We start from the raw sequence: 18,630 nt of genomic DNA on the forward strand, positions 1-18,630 counted from the left end.
GGTAGTAGTGATAGTTGTAGCAGTGGTAGTGGTGGTAGTAATAGTGGCAGTGGTGGTGGTAGTAGTAGTATAAACATCCTGACAATTTCACCCAATATGTTAACTGTCCCTGCCAGATTTGTGTCCCTTCAAATTTGATTAACATGCCTATACGTTCATCCAAGTCAGTGATACAAAAAAAAAAGTTACAAAGAATTAAGTCAAGGATGGATTCCTGACACACTCCACTAGAAATGTCCGTACATATTGACATATGGCTATTAATGGCCATTCTTTGGGCCTGGACATTCAATCACCTCCAAACACACAAATATATTATTACTGTCTAGATCATTTCTCTCCATCACATCCATAAGCATAGCAGGAGTGGCTTTGTCAATGGCTTTGCTGATGGTAGAATAAAACCACATTTGTGGTACTTCCTTTTTCTAATACCCTAGCAGATCAGTCATTATATTAATATTAGCAAAACTATCTGCTTAGCTAACCTGCAGTAAACAACATCATAAAAGTGATTAAAGATTACAGGAAAACAATTCCCACTGCCCCTAGGATAAGATGCAAACTCCAATGTTTGCTATTTAAAGCCCTTCAAGATCTGGCTCCCGCCAGGCTTTCTAGGATAATTACACATTTCTCCAGCTCACATACTCTGTGCTCCAGGGATATTGGCCAACTTGATCTTCCCCATAAATGACATTACATTTTCTTTGACTGTGCCATAGTCTACACTCTCCTCTAAGCTTAAATATTCTCTTGGAATGTCTAATTTCCCTCCATGTGCGTGTCAGCTCTTTATGGAGGCCTTTCCTGATTTTTCCATTTATACATACCATTTCCCATTTGGCATTTTGTGTATAATCCTGTACTTATTAATTGCAAATATGTAGCATCTCCCACTAGAAGGTAACCTCCTTGGAGACAGGGGATTGTGTTTTAGTGTCTATAAACATAGCACCCCGCACAGTGCCTGGTACATAATAGGAAAGTATTAAATATTTCTTGATTAACTGGCTGATTGGTTGACTGAGAGATGAGATAACAGTCTGAAAAACTACATGAAAACTCCTTGTCTTCAGCCGACCTGCTTAACTGACACCATGCTGGGGTTGGGAATTCAATGTGGTCTATATGTTGAAGTATTTCCAGTTTGGTCCCACAGTCAAACAATTCATGTTTGTTAAGAGCTTTACTATGTGCCAGGCATTGTGCCAAGCACAGGAGATACAAAGAAAGATAAAAATACAAGGTATTAGACAGAGGAGATGGAAGGTACATTGACCTTCATCTGACCTAGCATGTATGTCATTCAGAGATATTGCTTAGCATGGCAGCCAAGGCTCTTTTCTTTCTGAGAAATTCAAATGACTTTCCCAAAATTTGATTTAAATTCTGTGCATAGAGAAGTAAGTACTTGGGAATGTTCAAATGGTACAATTTTGAAAAAATATGCTGCTAGGTAGCTAAATGGGTTATGGCTACAAAAGAATTAATATCTTCTGTGGGCCTCAGGATAGAATATTATAAATGCAGAGATTACTCATCAGTTCATTTCATAATAGATAGGGAGCTTATGTCCTGACTGAAAAAAAAAATACTATTTAAAGGTAAAAAAAAGCTTCAAGAAGGCAACAGTGATTGGTCACAAATGGTCAATCAAGGGGAAAGGTAGTCAGAGGAGGCAGACAATTTAAAGAGATCGCCCTTGACAGATACTTCTAAGTTCACATGGGTGTGAGGACACCAACGAAAATTAATGCAGGAAATAGAGCATATCTACAAAAGACAGGAGCTTGTTGAGCCCACAAATCTGATGCATTAGTACCCAGAAGCACAGCTGGGAGAAGAATTGTAGAGTTCATATTTTCCTCTTACATGATCTAAGACTTTCATTTCACTTTCAAAAAGGAAAAAGGCGGGGGGAGAGGGGGAAACAGGATCCAGACCAAACCTAAAGATTTTAAAGTACATTTTGCTTTTGGGGGATGGGGGTAGTTTTTTCTATTTATTGAAAGTCTTTAATTGAGCTGCCAAGACAAAGCAAATCTTCTGGGAGCAAATCTCTAATAACACAGTCCACCATCCACTATATTTAATACAAACACTAAACATACACATAAAGACCTAAGTCAAAGTAACTAAGCCAGGGACTTATCATATATGGGTACCAGGGTGGCGGAGTGGACAAAGTGGCATATTTGGAGTCAGGATGCTGTCTCAGACACTAGTTACATGACCAGAATCTAACATCTAGAAAACTTGCCCTAAAATAGGAAGACCTGGTTTTAGTTATTGTAACTGCTGTTATATACATATTTTCCTCATGAAGATTTCAAAATCAAATGCATATTTTTTCTCTTTGCAGCCTTAAAATTACACAAAAAATTAAAACATATGAAATAGATTCTCTATAACCACTCTGCCCCTCCCACCCAGTTCTAAGGGATGATTCTTAGTCCTTGGATAGTCCTTGCTCCTCCTACAATCTAAATCCTAAAAATATTTTGCTTATTACAATGCAAGAGATAGAATATATATTTACTTCCCTTATAGGTGGCTTGGACAGTCTTCCTTCTCCCAAGCTCTTGTGAGGAGAGAGATAGAGGGATAGTGAAGAGAAAAAGAGAATAGCCTTATAGCAGGGGCTTCTTAACCTGGGTTCCCATGAATTTGTTTTTTAAAAATATTTTGAAAACTGTATTTTGCTATAATTATGATTATAATTATTTGATAGAATTATTGATTTGACATGATTTTGATATAATTATTGGTTATAACTGATAAAATTCCTTTAAAATTCTGTATATTTTATTCAGTTAAAACCAGACTTCTTAGAAAGGGTCCATAAGACTTCAAAAACCTGATGAAGAGATCTATGGCACAAGAAAGTTTAAAAGTTTCTGTTGCCTGGGGAGGGGTTAAATGACTTCAGAAATTACATGACTTACCCAGGGTGACATAGTTAGTAAACATCTGGGGCAGAATTTGAACTGAGGTCCCAGCTATCTTTAAAATAGATACTGAAAAGCAATAGCTCATTACATATAAAAAGTCTGATTTAAAATAATTAAGGAAGGGTGATCAACTCCTTTCCCTCCATCCCTTATTTTCAAGGGCAAATAGCATAGTTATAAATATAAAAGTAATGGGGCGGCTAGGTGGTGCAGTGAATAGAGCACCAGCCCTGGAGTCAGGAGGACCTGAGTTAAAATCTGGCCTCAGACACTTAACACAAAAACTAGCTGTGTGACCTTGGGCAAGTCACTTAACCCCAATTGCCCCACCTTCCCCCTTTCAAAAAAACAAAGAAAAGTAAATATCTAAGTAACCACCCTAAAATTTTAAAGAAAATTTAGTGAGCTTGTGGTTTGGTATAGAAAGCTTAACTGAACACAGTTCAATTCTATTTTTCCCTATAAAATGATTGCACAGCTTTCACAAATTATATGATGAGAATTGAGTAGCAATGAATAATTACATGGCTAGTTCTGGTGTGTTTTAGTGAATAATTAATTTAAAGGATACTTTTTAAAAAACATTTTTCTAGGAAATCTAATTACAAAGAAAACTGGGAACATTTTGTGGTAGATTGATAGTAGAAGCTTCTAGTATAGTACTGTACACACACAGTAGCCTAAAGATTGTTGGCTTGTGAGTTACTACAAATTCTGATTTTTCTATAATGTTCATTTAAATAGAGCCTACATTTGATCAGAAGTCTCATGCAAATTCTTTAAGGATGAGGAGTTCTTAGTCTTTTTTTGTGTCATGGACCCCTTTGTCAATCTGGTGAAACCAATGGAACCATTCTCAGAATGTCTGTTACCTATATTCATCATGGAAGGAAATGCTAAATTTCAGTTAAAGATTAAAGAAACTACAAATACAAATTTATTTTGGTCTCATCCAAGTTCACAGAGTTCCTGAAATCTATCCACATAATTCTAGACCCCCTGCTATAGATAAATACTCCAACAGGCAACAGCAAATACACTATTACTTGGCTCTAGATGCACTGATTCAAAACACAGATTATCTCATAATTGCTACTAATTTAGACGTATTAAAGGAATGCACATCTTTTATAAACACTAGCACGGTTTCTAATTTTTCAGAAGGGAATAACCTAATATTACACCCTAAATTATCCCTTTCCTGACAGTATGAATTAAGAAATTTAAAAATAAAGCCCAACTGCAATATCTTAAGTCTTTAATTTTAGTAGTTAGCTTCGGTATTTTGATTGTTACAAAAATTTTGCTATCACAAGAATAATTACTATAACACTAGGTTTAAAGTATCTCTGTTACTTGGCTTCTTGAATCACTTGAACCTTTTTCCAACCAGCAGAATCCATTAGAGCAGTCTTTTTGAAAGGAAAGGATAATTTTGGACTCTTCATATTTATTTTCACATGTAAACAACAATTTCTGTGACATGGATTAAATCCCAAGGACACTGCCTGTCTGAGTAGCATATCCTTCTGCAATCTCTCACTGTTCCTTGCCACCACAGACTTTTTTTGTTTTGTTTTGCTTGCAGATCTGCTGTAGACAGTTCCCTTTATTCAAACCTCCAGGCTGGTTGAAAGCTCCCATGTGCAGGTATACTTGACTGCATCCAAGTAGGATAAGAGGAAATGGTGTCAAAACCTGATTACTTGACTATACTCCTGCCTGATATCATTCCCCACAGTTTAAACATTTGTTGGACCCAAAGCGTTTCTCAAATCTCAGCCATACCATTGGACTAACCCTACCCTAAGGTTTCTTTGTTCCTTGAAAACTAATGTTTTTATTTCTCTTCGTTTATTTTTATATTATTGGCAACTTTAAAGGAAATAGTTAATATGACACTAGAAATTTAAACACTTTCCATATTTCATCTCATTTGAGTCTCAAAACCATGTAAAGTAGTTTATTATCCCCAGTTTACATATGAGACAATTGATGCCCAAACAACTGAAGTGGTACCTGGAAAGTGTGACTGGAAAAGAGTCTTTCAGGAAGATGGGCCATTGATTCCCTAGAAGTCTCTTTGTAGCTACATAGCAATAGTGGATACTGTGCTGGACTTGGAGGCAAGAAGTCTCGAATTCAAATTCTGCCACAGATATTTACTAATTATGGTAAAGTCTGGGTAAGTCACTAATTTCTCTCATCCTGAGTTTTTGCATCCATAAAATAGTGATGAGAGTCAACTAGTTGGCAGAGTGGATAGAGACTCATGCCTGGAGTTTTCACTCATCTTCCTGAGTTCAAATTTGGCCTCAGACACTTAATCGCAATGTGACCTTTGTCTAAGTCACTTAACCCTGTTTGCCTCAGATTCCTCTTCTGTAAAATGACCTGGAGAAGAGAGCGGCAAACCACTCCACTATCTTTGCCAAGAAAACTCCAAATGAAGTCACAACTAAAATGATTTAACAGCTACAACAAAACGGGGATAATTATAACAGCACCTACCTCACAGAGTTGCTGAGGATGGAATGCTTTTTATAACTTTAAAGCACTATGTAAGTATCAGCTATCATTACTAAGGGAGACAACACATAGGAAACCTAATGGGCAGCTATTACCTGAAGGAAGCAGACCCTAACCCTTTACTCCATAGATAGGAAGTCAACAGTAATGACAAAGAAAATAGAAAAGGCCACTAAAAATGCAGTTATACAGCTAGAGGAAAGAATGGAATGGATTCTTTCTCATCCTTTATCTTTGTACCCTGTGTCCCTATGACACCTTCAGAGAGGAAATCTGAAGTCTATATGATAGAATGAAAAAAACGAGGAGCTGGGAGATTCTATGTAGTTAAGGTCTTTGAGCCTAGAAGAATCTCCAGACATCTAAGAGACTTTTATCTTTCCTGAGACAGTTTTTAGCAACTAAACAATTTTAATAGCTTCTTGTTTCTGTCTCTTGTCTTTCCTGAAGCATAAAAGCCTTTAGGAACTGTAGCATCTGAGTTGTGGGCTTTCTAGGCAGTCTAGATGAATAATCTTCTGTACTATTCTGACTATTCTTGCCTTATTCATTTTTGCTTCCTTTGAATGTCTATTGTGCCTTCAGTCTATATGACCCAACTTAACACTGTGCCATATGCATTTGTTCTATCTTCCATAGTAAAGTGTGAGTTCCTTAAAGGCGGGGCTATACCCTAGTGTTGTTATTGTTGTTGACTCATTTCAGGGGTGGCCTAATCTTCATGACCCCATCTGGAGTTTTCTTGGCAAAGATACTGGACTGGTTTGCCATTTCCTTCTCCAACTCATTTTTATATATGAGGAGACTGAGGCAGATAGGATTAAGTGACTTGCTCAGGGTCACATAGCTAATAAGTGTCTGAGGCCCAAATTAAACTCTGTTCTTCCAGAGTCCTAGTCCATCACTCTACACACTGCAACATTTGATTTTTCAATTCCCTAAAGCATCCAATATGATGCCAAGCACATTTTAGGTTCTCAGTAAATATATTATTATGGATCATTTAAACACATTTAAAACTTTAGTTGTGTGTTCATTGTTGAAAAAGGTAAACAAAGAGTCCTACTATGTTGTCTTATGACAACATATGTTTTTGGACTTAATCATATTCACTTTTTTTATAAAGTTGTGAATTACAAGTATTTTCTTGATTCTAAGAGCTGCCCAGTGAAAACTGCTATTCCAACCTAGACTGACTTGCTTCTTTCTGTATAGCACGAAAATGTGTCTCCCATTTCTGTCTTTTCAAGCCTGTTTTCCAAGCTTGAAATGTTCTGCCTTAATCATATTTGTTCCGTTATTTTCATCATACTAAGAGGTGCCTCTTATACAAGTATTTTCATCATATTAAGAGGTGCCTAATGAAGAACAGCTGACTTGCCTTCCCCTCTTTAGCACATGACATTCTACCTTCACCTCTGTAACATGGAATTCCTAGCTAGCTCCCTTCAAGGTTCAGCTTAAACACTTCTTCAAATATTAGGTCTTTCCTGAATCCTATTACCAACCATTAAAATTCTTTCATTGAACACAAACTACTTTATATTTACTTGTTTGTGATATGCTTTTTTTTTTTCCAGCAGAAATAAGTCCCTTGAGATATGGGACTGTCTTGTTTTTATGTTAATTTTTCTTTTCTAAACCAGTGCTTAGGATATAATGACTGCTTAAAAGATGTTTGTTAAATTTAAATTAATAAATAGAAGTCAGGCAGATGAATATTTAGCCAATACATTAAGTCAAGTAATATTCTTTTACTTTTCATCTGGCACCAGGAAATTTTAATAGGTTATTTGGATTAGTTCAGATGAATTCCCCTGCAGTTACAGAAAATAGTTTTGGAACCCTTGCTAGGTACCCTGGGGTTTGTGGTCTTGAGGTACTGGGGTGCTATTATAGACTCCAAGCTAGAGGGGAGACTGTTCACTGGTGATACAAAGAGACACAGATGTGGAGACTGATTGGCAGTGAAGGTGAATAGCTGAAGACTTCCCTGGCTCACCACTCCATTCACTGACAAAATTTTTTTTCCTTGGAAATTTAATTAACTGGCAAAGTGCCTCTTTCCCCCTCCTTTTGTTTATCAAAGGACAGATATATTTAAACTTTTTCTTTTTAATATTTTTATTTTTTAAGCAAATTAATTTTTTAATATTTTTATATTTTTCTTTTTTTAAGCTCTTCATTTGATATTTCCAACAGTACTTGAAAAACTGATTTACTAAATACTATTAAAACATTAATTGCTTCTGAGTTATGTTATGCCTTTAATTGTGTACACAGAGTAAAACTGGGATGATGCCAATGACTAGCTTGAATACAGAAGAATTTAAATAGGTCAGGGGACTAACTAAATAGACTTCTGTTCTGACGTGAGGATTACAGGCTGTGATGGTTCTTACTAATAGACTAAAACCACTAATTTACTATTTATTGCAAATAGGCTAGATAATTATAAACATGGGCACTTTAGGCAATCTCTGTCTTCTGATATAAAGGAGAAGAGGGGAGAAGTGAAAGCAGTGACTGAAGGCACTGTGGAGAGACAAGTATGGTCTGAGAGTATCAAAGTATTGGGAGTATCTGGGTGACCATGTAACCATCTTTGTTTCACAGCTACACTCCTTGGTTACAATATCAAAATATAACTTGAAGTGAAATATAAATATCAGGAACATAAAAAGGGACCATATGAATGGTTGAAAAGACCACTTGACCAAACTAACTTTTAATACCTGTCAGATGCATTCTAGAATCGTTGAGTTTGATCTTAGAGACCATCTGTCATAGCCCATCTATTAGAGGGAGGATTGTACAAAGGATAGAACTACATTTTGACATTAATCTTTGAATCTCACAACAATTACTGCAGTGTTTTGCACAAGATTAGAAATGCTTGCTTATCTGAACTGAATTGGTCTTTAACAGAGACAGCTAGGGGGCATATTGGATAGAGGTTCTGTCCTTGAGTAAGTCTTTAGTTAAAATATGGCCGCAGACACTTATTAACTGTGTGACCCTGGACAAGTCACTTAACTTCTGTTTGCCTCAATATCCTCAACTGTAGAATGGGGATAATACTAGCACCTACCTCAGAGAGTGGTTGTGAGGATCAAATGAAATAATATTTGTAATATATTTAGTGTATGTAGTACCTAGCACTTAATTAAATACTTAATAAATGTTTGTTTCCTTATTTAGAACACTTTTCCCCTAGGGATAATCTTTATTTACATCCTGTCTCACCACTAATTAAGAGAGAAGAAAGCTGCAAATGTAAAGGAAGCTATAGAGTTATAGATTCTTCCTGCCTCTGTTAGGAAATTGATTTTGGTGAATAGAATACCAGCCCTGAAGTCAAGACAACCTGAGTTCAAACCCAGCCTCAGATACTTGATACACTTACTAGCTGTGTGACCTTGGGCAAGTCACTTAACCCCAATTGCCTTGCCTTTCCACCTCCAAAAAAAAAGAAATTGATTCTGAACTGACCTCTTATACATGCTTAAAGTGCAGCACTTATTAACCATTCTCCATTGACAATTCAAGATCCAGATCTCTAAATACCCCATTTGCCAAAGGTTTTTCTCTTACAGTTGTTCAGCCATCTTCATGATCCCATCTGAGGTTTTCTTGGCAAAAATACAGGTGAGGTTTGCCATTTCCTTCTCCAGTTCATTTTACAGATGAGGAACTGAGGCAAACAGGGTTAAATGATTTGCCCAGGGTCACACAGTTGGTAAGCATGTGAGGCCAGATTCGAACTCAGAAAGATGAGTCTTCCTAACTCCAGGTCAGGCACTTTATCCACTGTACCACTTGGCTGCCCTTTGTCCCTATAAGAGACCCCTAAATTTTATTGTTAACACCCATGGTGACTACATTTGTACAACTTTTTTTGTTAGTTTCTGTCTGATGTCTCCTTGGGCTGCTCTCATATTAAGGATGAACAGTTGGTGAATAGAAAACTAGGATTTATGGCGAATATCAATCTCCGAGATCTAAATTCATAGGGAAGCCTGATTTAGTCATAGGCAGGGCAGGGAAATGCCTCCAAGACATGTTACCAATAGTGCTGAGAATAGCATCTTGCAAATAAGTATAATAGGAACATAGCTGTATCTCCCATAGTGGATTATTGCTGAATGCCAAAATTCTACCGATGGAGTTTCCTTTGTGCATCGTGAAAAATGCTAATTTCCCCCCAAAGAGTAGTACAGTAAGTCACTAACCATTAACATTTTTTATTCAATAGTTTATTAGATATTGACCTACAAATAGTTGAGAGAAATTGTGGTAGGGTAGAGGAAGAAGAAATAGACCCAGGTCAAGGCGGGGAAAAGCCAGGATAAGAGGGTCTTCAGAGAGGCAATCTTAAATATCTTTAATAGAATGAAAAGAAATGAGTTGGAATGCTATCAAGGTGCATGGCCTGAAGGAGCCTCCAGGCACCCAAGAAGCCTGTATCTTCAGACAGCTTTTAGCAACTGGAGACTTTCAATTGTTCTCTGTTTCTGTCTCTCATCTTTCCTGAAGCAGATATCTCATCTCCTGTACTAGACTGTGAGCCCCAGCAGGGTAAAGGGCATTCATATTTATCTTCTAATTCCATACAGTGTGCTGCAAAATGTTTTTGGTCTGAATCTATGTTTTTATTGGTATAAGGAACTCCCTAGGAGAGATAGCTAATAATCGTTGCAATTTATAACATAGTAACAAGAGTATTGCCAAGAACATTGAGATGTCAAGTGGCTAGTTCATTATATGGTCATTAAGTATAAAAGAAGGAACCTGAACCCAAGTCTTCCTGCCTCTGACAACAGCTGTCTAACTGATATTGTTTCTCAAAAAGTCCTTTTAAACACAACTCTTCCTGAGGGGCAAGCTTCATTTCTATCACCCATTAAATGGGAAGGAAGTGGTCTGGAGGCATAAAAGAAATCAGAGAGTTCTCATTTCCTTGCTAGGCTATGGCTAATTAGAATATGCTAACCTTTAAAAAGTTTGGTTAAAGGAGACAAACAAATAGTGATATACAGTTATTTAATTTTATTCCCTAAAAACTAGCAAACTTGGACAAGGAGTCAGAAGCTGAGTTCTAACTCCTGAACAAAAGAATGAGAAATCTTAAAATACATTTTAGCCCAATTCGGGTCAAGAAAGGAATTTTCTTAGTAAGATAGGAGAGTTGATGAGGACTTAATTGATTTTACTACCTAGAACATCTGTGTTTTCTTTATCATTAACATTCCATAAGATAATACATGCCCCACAAAATATTTATATAAGTAAAGGTTCCATTATTCAAGATAGTACCTTGGGTTCAGAGTCTTATCCTTGGAAGAATAAAGAATGCTCTTAAGTTAGCCATGTCTGGGGGAAGAGGTATTCTCTGAGTTTACTCAGAGAACAAAGAAGCTGTTGGGTCTGTTTTATGATCTCCATTTTCCTCCTGTAAGGATTATGTCCCAAGATAAGCGGAAACCCCACTTTTGGCCTTATCTGGTCTCTGGAGTTGCTGACATAGGAAAAGGCATTTTTAAAGCAAAGCAAAGCAGTCTGTTTGATTAATTCAGACCTTGGCCAAAAATATGATATTTAATGATTATCAAATGCAACTACTCATATCTATCTTAAGTATTGGTTAATTTCAAGCATTTAGGAGCTAAAACCATGAGTTGGTATAGCATAAGCATAGGCAGAATCAGAACCCATCTGCCTGATGTGATTTAAGTGAGAGATACCTTGAAGGCCAATAACTCCACTACAACTGGACTATATCATTGATGTCCAAATACACTATCTGGATTCCTCCACTGGTTTAAAAAAAAGGAATAAAAATCTTCTCTCTTTATTATATTGATAATGCTCTACCCCAGTCATCTTCTACCCTACAATGCTGCTATTCAACCCTCTAAACTGGACCACTGGAGACCATGTTCCATAAGGGGAACAAGAATTAGAAATACATTCAATTCATCTTATGAAACAACATAAGAAAAGGTAAGGAGCTTCTTGGTGCATATTGGTAACCATTAGCATTTTCTCTAATTACAGGCATACCTAGACTCTTTACCTCCTTAATTCACCGTAGATATGTTAGGAAAGGAGGGCCAGTCTGTTCTCAAAGATTGACATTCAATCTCATTATATACTTTTCACAGATATGCTGACTTATCCTTCTGCAAAATTCAGAGAATTACTGCAAAATGTGACATCAGTCTCTGTACAAAATCACAGGCTTTTCTAGCATTTCACTTACTAAAATAGGGGTCAATGGCTGAGATGTCCCCTGGTAACACCACTGATGATGAAACTCCTAGCTCTGGCTCCTAACCTAACTAGCCTCCCCTCACCCCCATTCACTCCTAGTTCCAATACAGGAGTGGTGAGAGAACAAAATACACTCCCAAGATTGTTTGATCTCAAAGGCAAATGCAAAGTCATATATGTAGATATGACCATATCCTTAATAACAAATAATAGCTAATGTTTAATAGCACCTACTATGTGCAAGACACTGTGCTAAACACTTTACAACGACTATCTCTTTTGATCCTTGCAAAAAACCCTGGAAGGTATGTGTTATGATGATGCCCATTATATAGATGAGGAAACTGAAGCAGACAGGGATCACTTGATTTGTCTAATCTGAGGTGGCATGTGAACTCAGGTCTTGAATTCATTTAATCCTCACGATAAAACCTGGGGAAGTAGATGCTATAATCCCTATTTTATAGATGAGGACACTGAGGCAAATTTTAAGTGACTTGCCTAGGGCTAAACAGCTAGAGTCTGAGGCTAGATTTGAAGTCAGGTATTCAATTCCAGGCCCAGTACTCTATTGAGGACTACCTAGGTGCTCCCAGGAAATGGGAAAAAAAACTAAGCCCCCTACTTCCTAGCTATATTTAAATCTGTGATCTTAAGAAAAACCTTCAGAAGAAATGAGCTTCCAGGGATTTTACAGTCTTTTTTATATTTGCGAGAATTTATATAGAGAGAAAATGATCAAAGAAGAGAAGGAAAAGGGGAGGGAACAAGAGAAGGAAGAAGAGAGAAGAGGGAAAGGCATACAGATAGGCATAATGGTAAAAAGAGCCCATCTAAAGCAACTTTGTTTCATGGAGCCTCAGTTTACTCATATGTAAAATGAGAAAGTTGTTATGTATGAATTCTAAGGTCCCATTCACCTCTGAGAGCTATATTTAATTTTAAACAAAATGTTATGTGTATTTTCCAAGAATTATTTTTAAAATATTTCTCCATATCATTTTTCTAGGATGCATCATATTTTCTTTGTAGAATTCAGCTCATTGTTTTCATCCTAAACTTCTAAGCATCATAGATAACTAAATTGAAATTCACCTGCTTAGATACCTACACCATCATCATTGTAGTGATCACCATCACTAACAATAGTGCTTACACCATGCCAGGCACTGTGCTAAGTCCTTTACAATTATTATCTCATTTGATCTTCACAACAACCCTAGGAGGTAGGTGCTTCTATGATCCCCATTTCACAGATTGGAAACTGAGGCAAAGAGAGGTTAAGTAGGGTCATACTTGCCTGGGGTCACACAGCTATCAAGTGTCTGAGGTTGGATTTGAGCCCCATCTTCCTAACTACATGCCCAAAGCTCTATCAATGCCACTGCCTAGTTGCCTACATCAATCATACTAATTATTAACAAAATTATTATTTATAGGTCTTCCCTATCTCCCAGGACATACACTGGGTTTAAAAAATAAAACCAATTAAATCACATTATTTTTACATAATTTTTTTTTTATTTTTTTGGAGGGCAATTGGGGTTAAGTAACTTGCCCAAGGTTACACAGCTAGTTTTTTGTGTGTGTGTGGGTGTTAAGTGTCTGAGGCCAGAACCGAACTTGGGTCCTCCTGACTCTGAGGCCGACGCTTTACTCACTGTGCCACCTAGCCGCCCCTACATAAAATATTTTTAGCAATAGCAAAAAGGTTTTTTGTATTATTTATAAATAAAATAAGAAAATCTAAAATGTCTTCATCTCAGCCTTTTTAATTTCTATTTTTTTAAAAAAGCAATTGGGATTACATGGCCAGTTGTTTCTGGGTGGGTGCTAAGCGTCGGAGCCCGGATTCGATCCCAGGTCATCCTGACTCTGGGGCCGGTGCTCTTACTCGCTATGTTGTCTGACCGTCTCTAATTTCTATTTTTGTATACATTTTATAATGAACAAATTAGTAAATTAGTAGTGTTTATAATTTGTGTGTGTTTTAGAGTGAGATGAGTCAATTGATCAATTACCCTACCTAACTTAAATAGATGAAATGATACTCTCAGATAACTAAATCAAGTGAGACCACATCTGATTGAATCAAACTAATTAAAGGCACTCCAATTATGTGAAAAGGCTTTGATAAATTTAGAAGTCTTTGATGAACTGGTGGATTGGCTCAGTGTCTTGATCATAGGACCTGTAAAACCAATGATTTAGGAATTGGGGATTCAGGTCTGAGGTCCAGCATCTGGCAGTAGAGAAGGGAAAGACCTGACTCTGATAAGGATTGCTTAGAGGTACATCCTTCAGACTTTGCTTCTTTGTCCCCCCTCATCGTCCATCTTGGACAAAGTAAGACCTTTCTAACTTCAAAATGTCTGGAGGTTTTGCGGCTACTCATCTTCTCAATGACATCCTAGTATGATCCCTGGGATAGTAGTGATTGGTGTTACTGTTTGTATCAGGAGGCAAGAACAATTTGGATTGATAGACTGATGTGCATTTCCAAATACAGTCCAGCATAAAAAAATAAATAATACAACCTAAAGGGAATGTATTGAGAACTCCAGCAAAAGGACTTCCATGAACTGAATTTACTCCTTTGCCTTATGTGCTTTCTAAGCTTGAACCCACTTTTCCCTGAGTGGAAATGTTTGTGCCAATTGTATAAATTGTGTCACCTTAGTAAATATACTTTTCTAAAAGCTAATTAAATCTGAATTACTAATTGATAATCAATCATGATGAGTTATAACATTAGGAAAGACACATCACTTCCTCCTACCCTCAGGGCTAAGCCCTAGCTCTCTGAGGAGGACAACCTAACCACACCCTGGGGACCTGACTTATCAGTTTGAATGGATGTGTTACATCACCAGAACATGTGTTACATATATAAAGAGAATGTGTACTTTCAAATGTTTACTGGTAGGAGTGCACATCAAAAATGTTTGGAGACCACTAGTGTAGAGAATAAATGTTCCTACCATGTTTATTCTTTGTTAACTACAAGAAAATCATTTTCAAATGGCAAAACTCTGCCTTAAAGGTTCTCCTCCAGAAAAATGTTCCTATATTCAAAATTCCTTTAGAAACATTATTTAATACTTTTATAAAATTTATTCAATGCTTTTGCTAAACAAAAACCACAAACTTTTATATTTCTGAGATTTCATCAACATAGGTACTTCCTTTAAAGATACACAAGACAGCCCACCAGTGACCTTTCATCCTGAGTGGCTCTTAGCATATTCTGTAAATCCTTGACATTGGGTCTACCTAACACATTAGGGACCTTCTCCTAGTTTGTCAAACATTGTGTAGAAATTAATGAAGTACATGGCTTATCTTGTGCCAAACAATGGGCACACCTTCTTTTCTGGTCTTGCTTGAGTCTCTCCGATGATGTCTTTATGTCATTTCTCCTGGGGAATTCTTGGCTGATACCCACTATGTATCTCTCCATCACTCTTTGAGTGACACATAAACATTTTAATTCTTCAAGGACTACGGACTTGTAGATGTGTAGTTTCATTAGAGGAATAGTTTTTTTTTTTAAAGGATGATTTTTTTTGTTACAAAGCTATAAAACAAACAACTTTGTTTAACAATCCTTTGGATATGAGTATTAAGTGTAGCTGTCTATCTGGGCTACTTCCTCAAATTTGTGGGTTGGGTTTCCCAGAGGGAAGCTACTACTTTGGATATAGCAGTAGCATATGGGTCTCCATTGCTACTTAACAGTAACACCAGTAGACATAATTAGCTCATAGCAAAGTCATTTACTAAAGAGACATAGCAAGTACAGGAGCTACAAAATATTACCCTCCCATAAACCTAGGGCACACTCTCCCACAAATATGCACAGTGTCTTCAAGAAAAGTGGATGCAAACTTGGAGGGCAATGGTAGAGAGGCACACATCAAGGAAATACATGTGGCCACAGCAACTCTGAGCACTGGGAACTAGGAGGGTCCTTTCTATTCTCATGGAATCCTCACAAAGCTCCCTGTTAGGCTCAATGTCTTTGCTAAGCAGGTTGCTTAGGCTACCAAGGTGGACTTCACTCTTCAGCACATCCATCAAATGTCAGGGCTAGCCCTCTTGAGTCTACAGTTAGCTCTCTTCTCTGATGACAAAGGTCACACTGCTTGAAGTTGCTTCTGGTTTGAGTGACTGACTGTATCTGTGTCTCTGCTCCCTCAATTATGCCTGGAACTTTTAGGAACATCCTCCACTGCTAGATGTGTTATCACTGGCAGTGGAGCAATGCTACTCCTAGATGCCAAGGAAGATGGGGGCAGGAAGAGGACAGAGAAATTCCTTGCATCCCCCAAGAGCAATTCCCTCTCAGGATCCAGGTCCCTCCTTTACTACTGGTTCTTGCTATAACTGTCTGCAAAGTTAGTAATTTAGCTTTTTAATGTCCCTGGAAGATATGCTTTATTTTGAAGCCAACTAATGGTGTTGGCGTTTCTTATTCAACAAGAAAGGTGTTCTAATACTGTAATGAGATAACTGGGTGTTAACATTAGATTAACACATTTACAACTAACTCATCATTTGTGAATCTTCTGACTATATTAACTGAAGTGAGGAGGTATTTCTCCCTCCCTTATACGTAAAAGTTGCAGTTTTTGGCAATGTCAAGTTTTTCCATCAAATAAAGATCTACCTTTTAAACAACAATATTCTTCCAATGATGCTGTAGATCTATCTGCAGGTCATAGGATACCACAGACTTGGGGAAACAAGGTTTTATTTCACCCAATGGGGGAACAAGAGTCACATAATTTCCAACCAAAAAACTGTATAGCCAAAATAGTTATTACCAGAAAAAAATGTGTGACTGGAAAATGAAAGAATCTACCTATGGGATGCGACTGACAATAACTGACAGAAAGAAAGTTCAAAGGCTCCAAGGGTTTCCATGTCATGTCAAGAGAACTAGAAGGCTGTCTTAGCATGCTTACTAGATTCCTGAGGAGAAGGAGTTCTAGAAAAACATAGACAAGGGTCTCATTTTGAGACAGCATGGGTGGGATCTTGGAGAGAGTACCTCCACCAGTGAGACTGAAGAGGTAATATCGTATATTTTAGTTACATGTTTTTGTATCTTTCCCTCTTATTAGACTAAGAATGAAGGTACAAAGTGCCTTTAATATGAACTTTATCTCTCTCAGTGGAAAGGGAAGGTGGGAGGGATTTTCACTAAATGGGTTATTTAATTCCCTCCCCCCCCCAAAAAAAAAACAACTTTACGTCTGGGTTCCCACCCTGAATTGACCTATAAGGGTTATGTCCAAAGAACCGTGTGTCCAGAGTTCCCCTGAAACTTACAGAGACTCTAAGGGAATGGTAGAGTAATAGCTTGGGCCTTTAGGGAAATTTCCTGGCTTTGTCTGGCTGTGTAGTACCCAAACACTGAAAGGACTTGCCATTTTAATATGAAATGGTAAGCCCTAAGTGATTCTTACATTCTCTCCCGGTCCCAAAATAAAGGCAGGGAGGGGGTGGGGTATAGGAGTGTATAAAAATGGGAGATTATTGAGACCCTAACCCTGAGTTCTCCTGAACATCAATCACCATTTGCATTCAGTGTACACAATAAAGAAAAACATCCTCCAACAAAAGGTCAATATAGCCAAATTCGTATAAATGATATGAGAGCAACCAAAGTCCGCAGACAAAAAAGGGCTATCCTGACACTGCTGACTCATCCCATGAAATGAATGAACTGAACCACACAGAAAAGGCCTATATATGAGCATATTTACTATTAAGTACTAAATAAAGTATTCCTAACCTATTAAAATATATAAATGCAATAATATTTTGCATTCAGAATTAGTGAAAGATATTCAATTAAAATATTTAAGGTAAAAGGGTTCCATACATAACAGAGGCCAATTTGTAGCAAGAAAAGAGCATGTAGAATGTTCTCTAATCAAGGAGGGCTTTTTCTTTCATCCTTTGGTTTACTCTATGAAAAGAACTAAGTAGTAATTAAGCCTATACAGTAAAATTCCCATCAAATGGGACACAAATATAGGCACCCTTGACTAAGTATTGTTTTTTGCCACACTTACGTCAAAGGTAAGAGATAAATGGAAAAAAAAAGATCATATCAAAAATTTATTCAAAACTACAACTTACCCCATAGTACAGATTTACCTGAATTTCTTATATCTTTTACATCTATGGCACTACACACATGAATCTCTGATGTTTGAAATGATGACCCTGAGGTACTACAATATTATTAGTTGTCACAGAAGATTCAAATTACATTTTACATACTAGACTTACTACAGAAGAGGAAAGAATTTCAAAACACAAACAGAACTTCTAATTAAGTGAAATAGCTAGAAAAATTAAATTAATTAAACTAAATTAATTCCCCAAATTCTATTTGTTTATTTCACTGAGGGCTGCATAGGTTTATATCTATTCTGAATTTTTTTCATATCTGGCTGCTTGTTGATTTTTTTTAACACGTCAATATAGGCAGCATTAATGTGCAAATGACATTTAAATTGCTTCTATAACCATCACCAAGAGGCAAAAAAAGATCATAAGAAAAAGTGAGGGAAGGAAAGTTACTGGACTCTTACCACTTTGCCACGGGGTTTTATTGCTCCTGTATCCCTGTAGTACTGCTGAGTTCTGGCTTCTCAACTCACCTGCATTTTGAAAATGATATCCACAAATTCAAACATTTCCCTAAAACATGTTTCCGTCAATTATCCACAATTCTATTTCCTCTACACTCAACTCCCAGAGCCACTCCCTTATTCAAGTCAAACTGGACATGGACAATGTGCATCACTTCGTAGACAGTTAAGGAATGTTTATTGGGCGGAGAGATGATGAATGTATG

General features: G+C 37.1%; 1 protein-coding gene across 3 annotated transcripts in view; it reads right to left on the bottom strand.

Annotated features, from left to right (window-relative positions):
* Positions 1 to 18,630, bottom strand: part of AKAP7 (A-kinase anchoring protein 7) — a 171,881-nt gene that overhangs the window by 6,740 nt on the left and 146,511 nt on the right. The window contains exon 7 of one of the 3 annotated variants that reach the window (XM_069077386.1): positions 18,365 to 18,433. The exons of the other annotated variants lie outside the window; for them this stretch is intronic. Coding sequence (XP_068933487.1) covers positions 18,365 to 18,433 — 69 coding nt within the window. The remainder of the gene's footprint in view (positions 1 to 18,364; positions 18,434 to 18,630) is intronic. 3 annotated transcript variants of the gene reach the window in all.

This window comes from Petaurus breviceps, unplaced genomic scaffold (assembly GCF_028583685.1).
Source record: "Petaurus breviceps papuanus isolate PSGF00001 unplaced genomic scaffold, PetGlider_PUasm1.0 90977, whole genome shotgun sequence".
Lineage (NCBI taxonomy): Eukaryota > Metazoa > Chordata > Mammalia > Diprotodontia > Petauridae > Petaurus > Petaurus breviceps.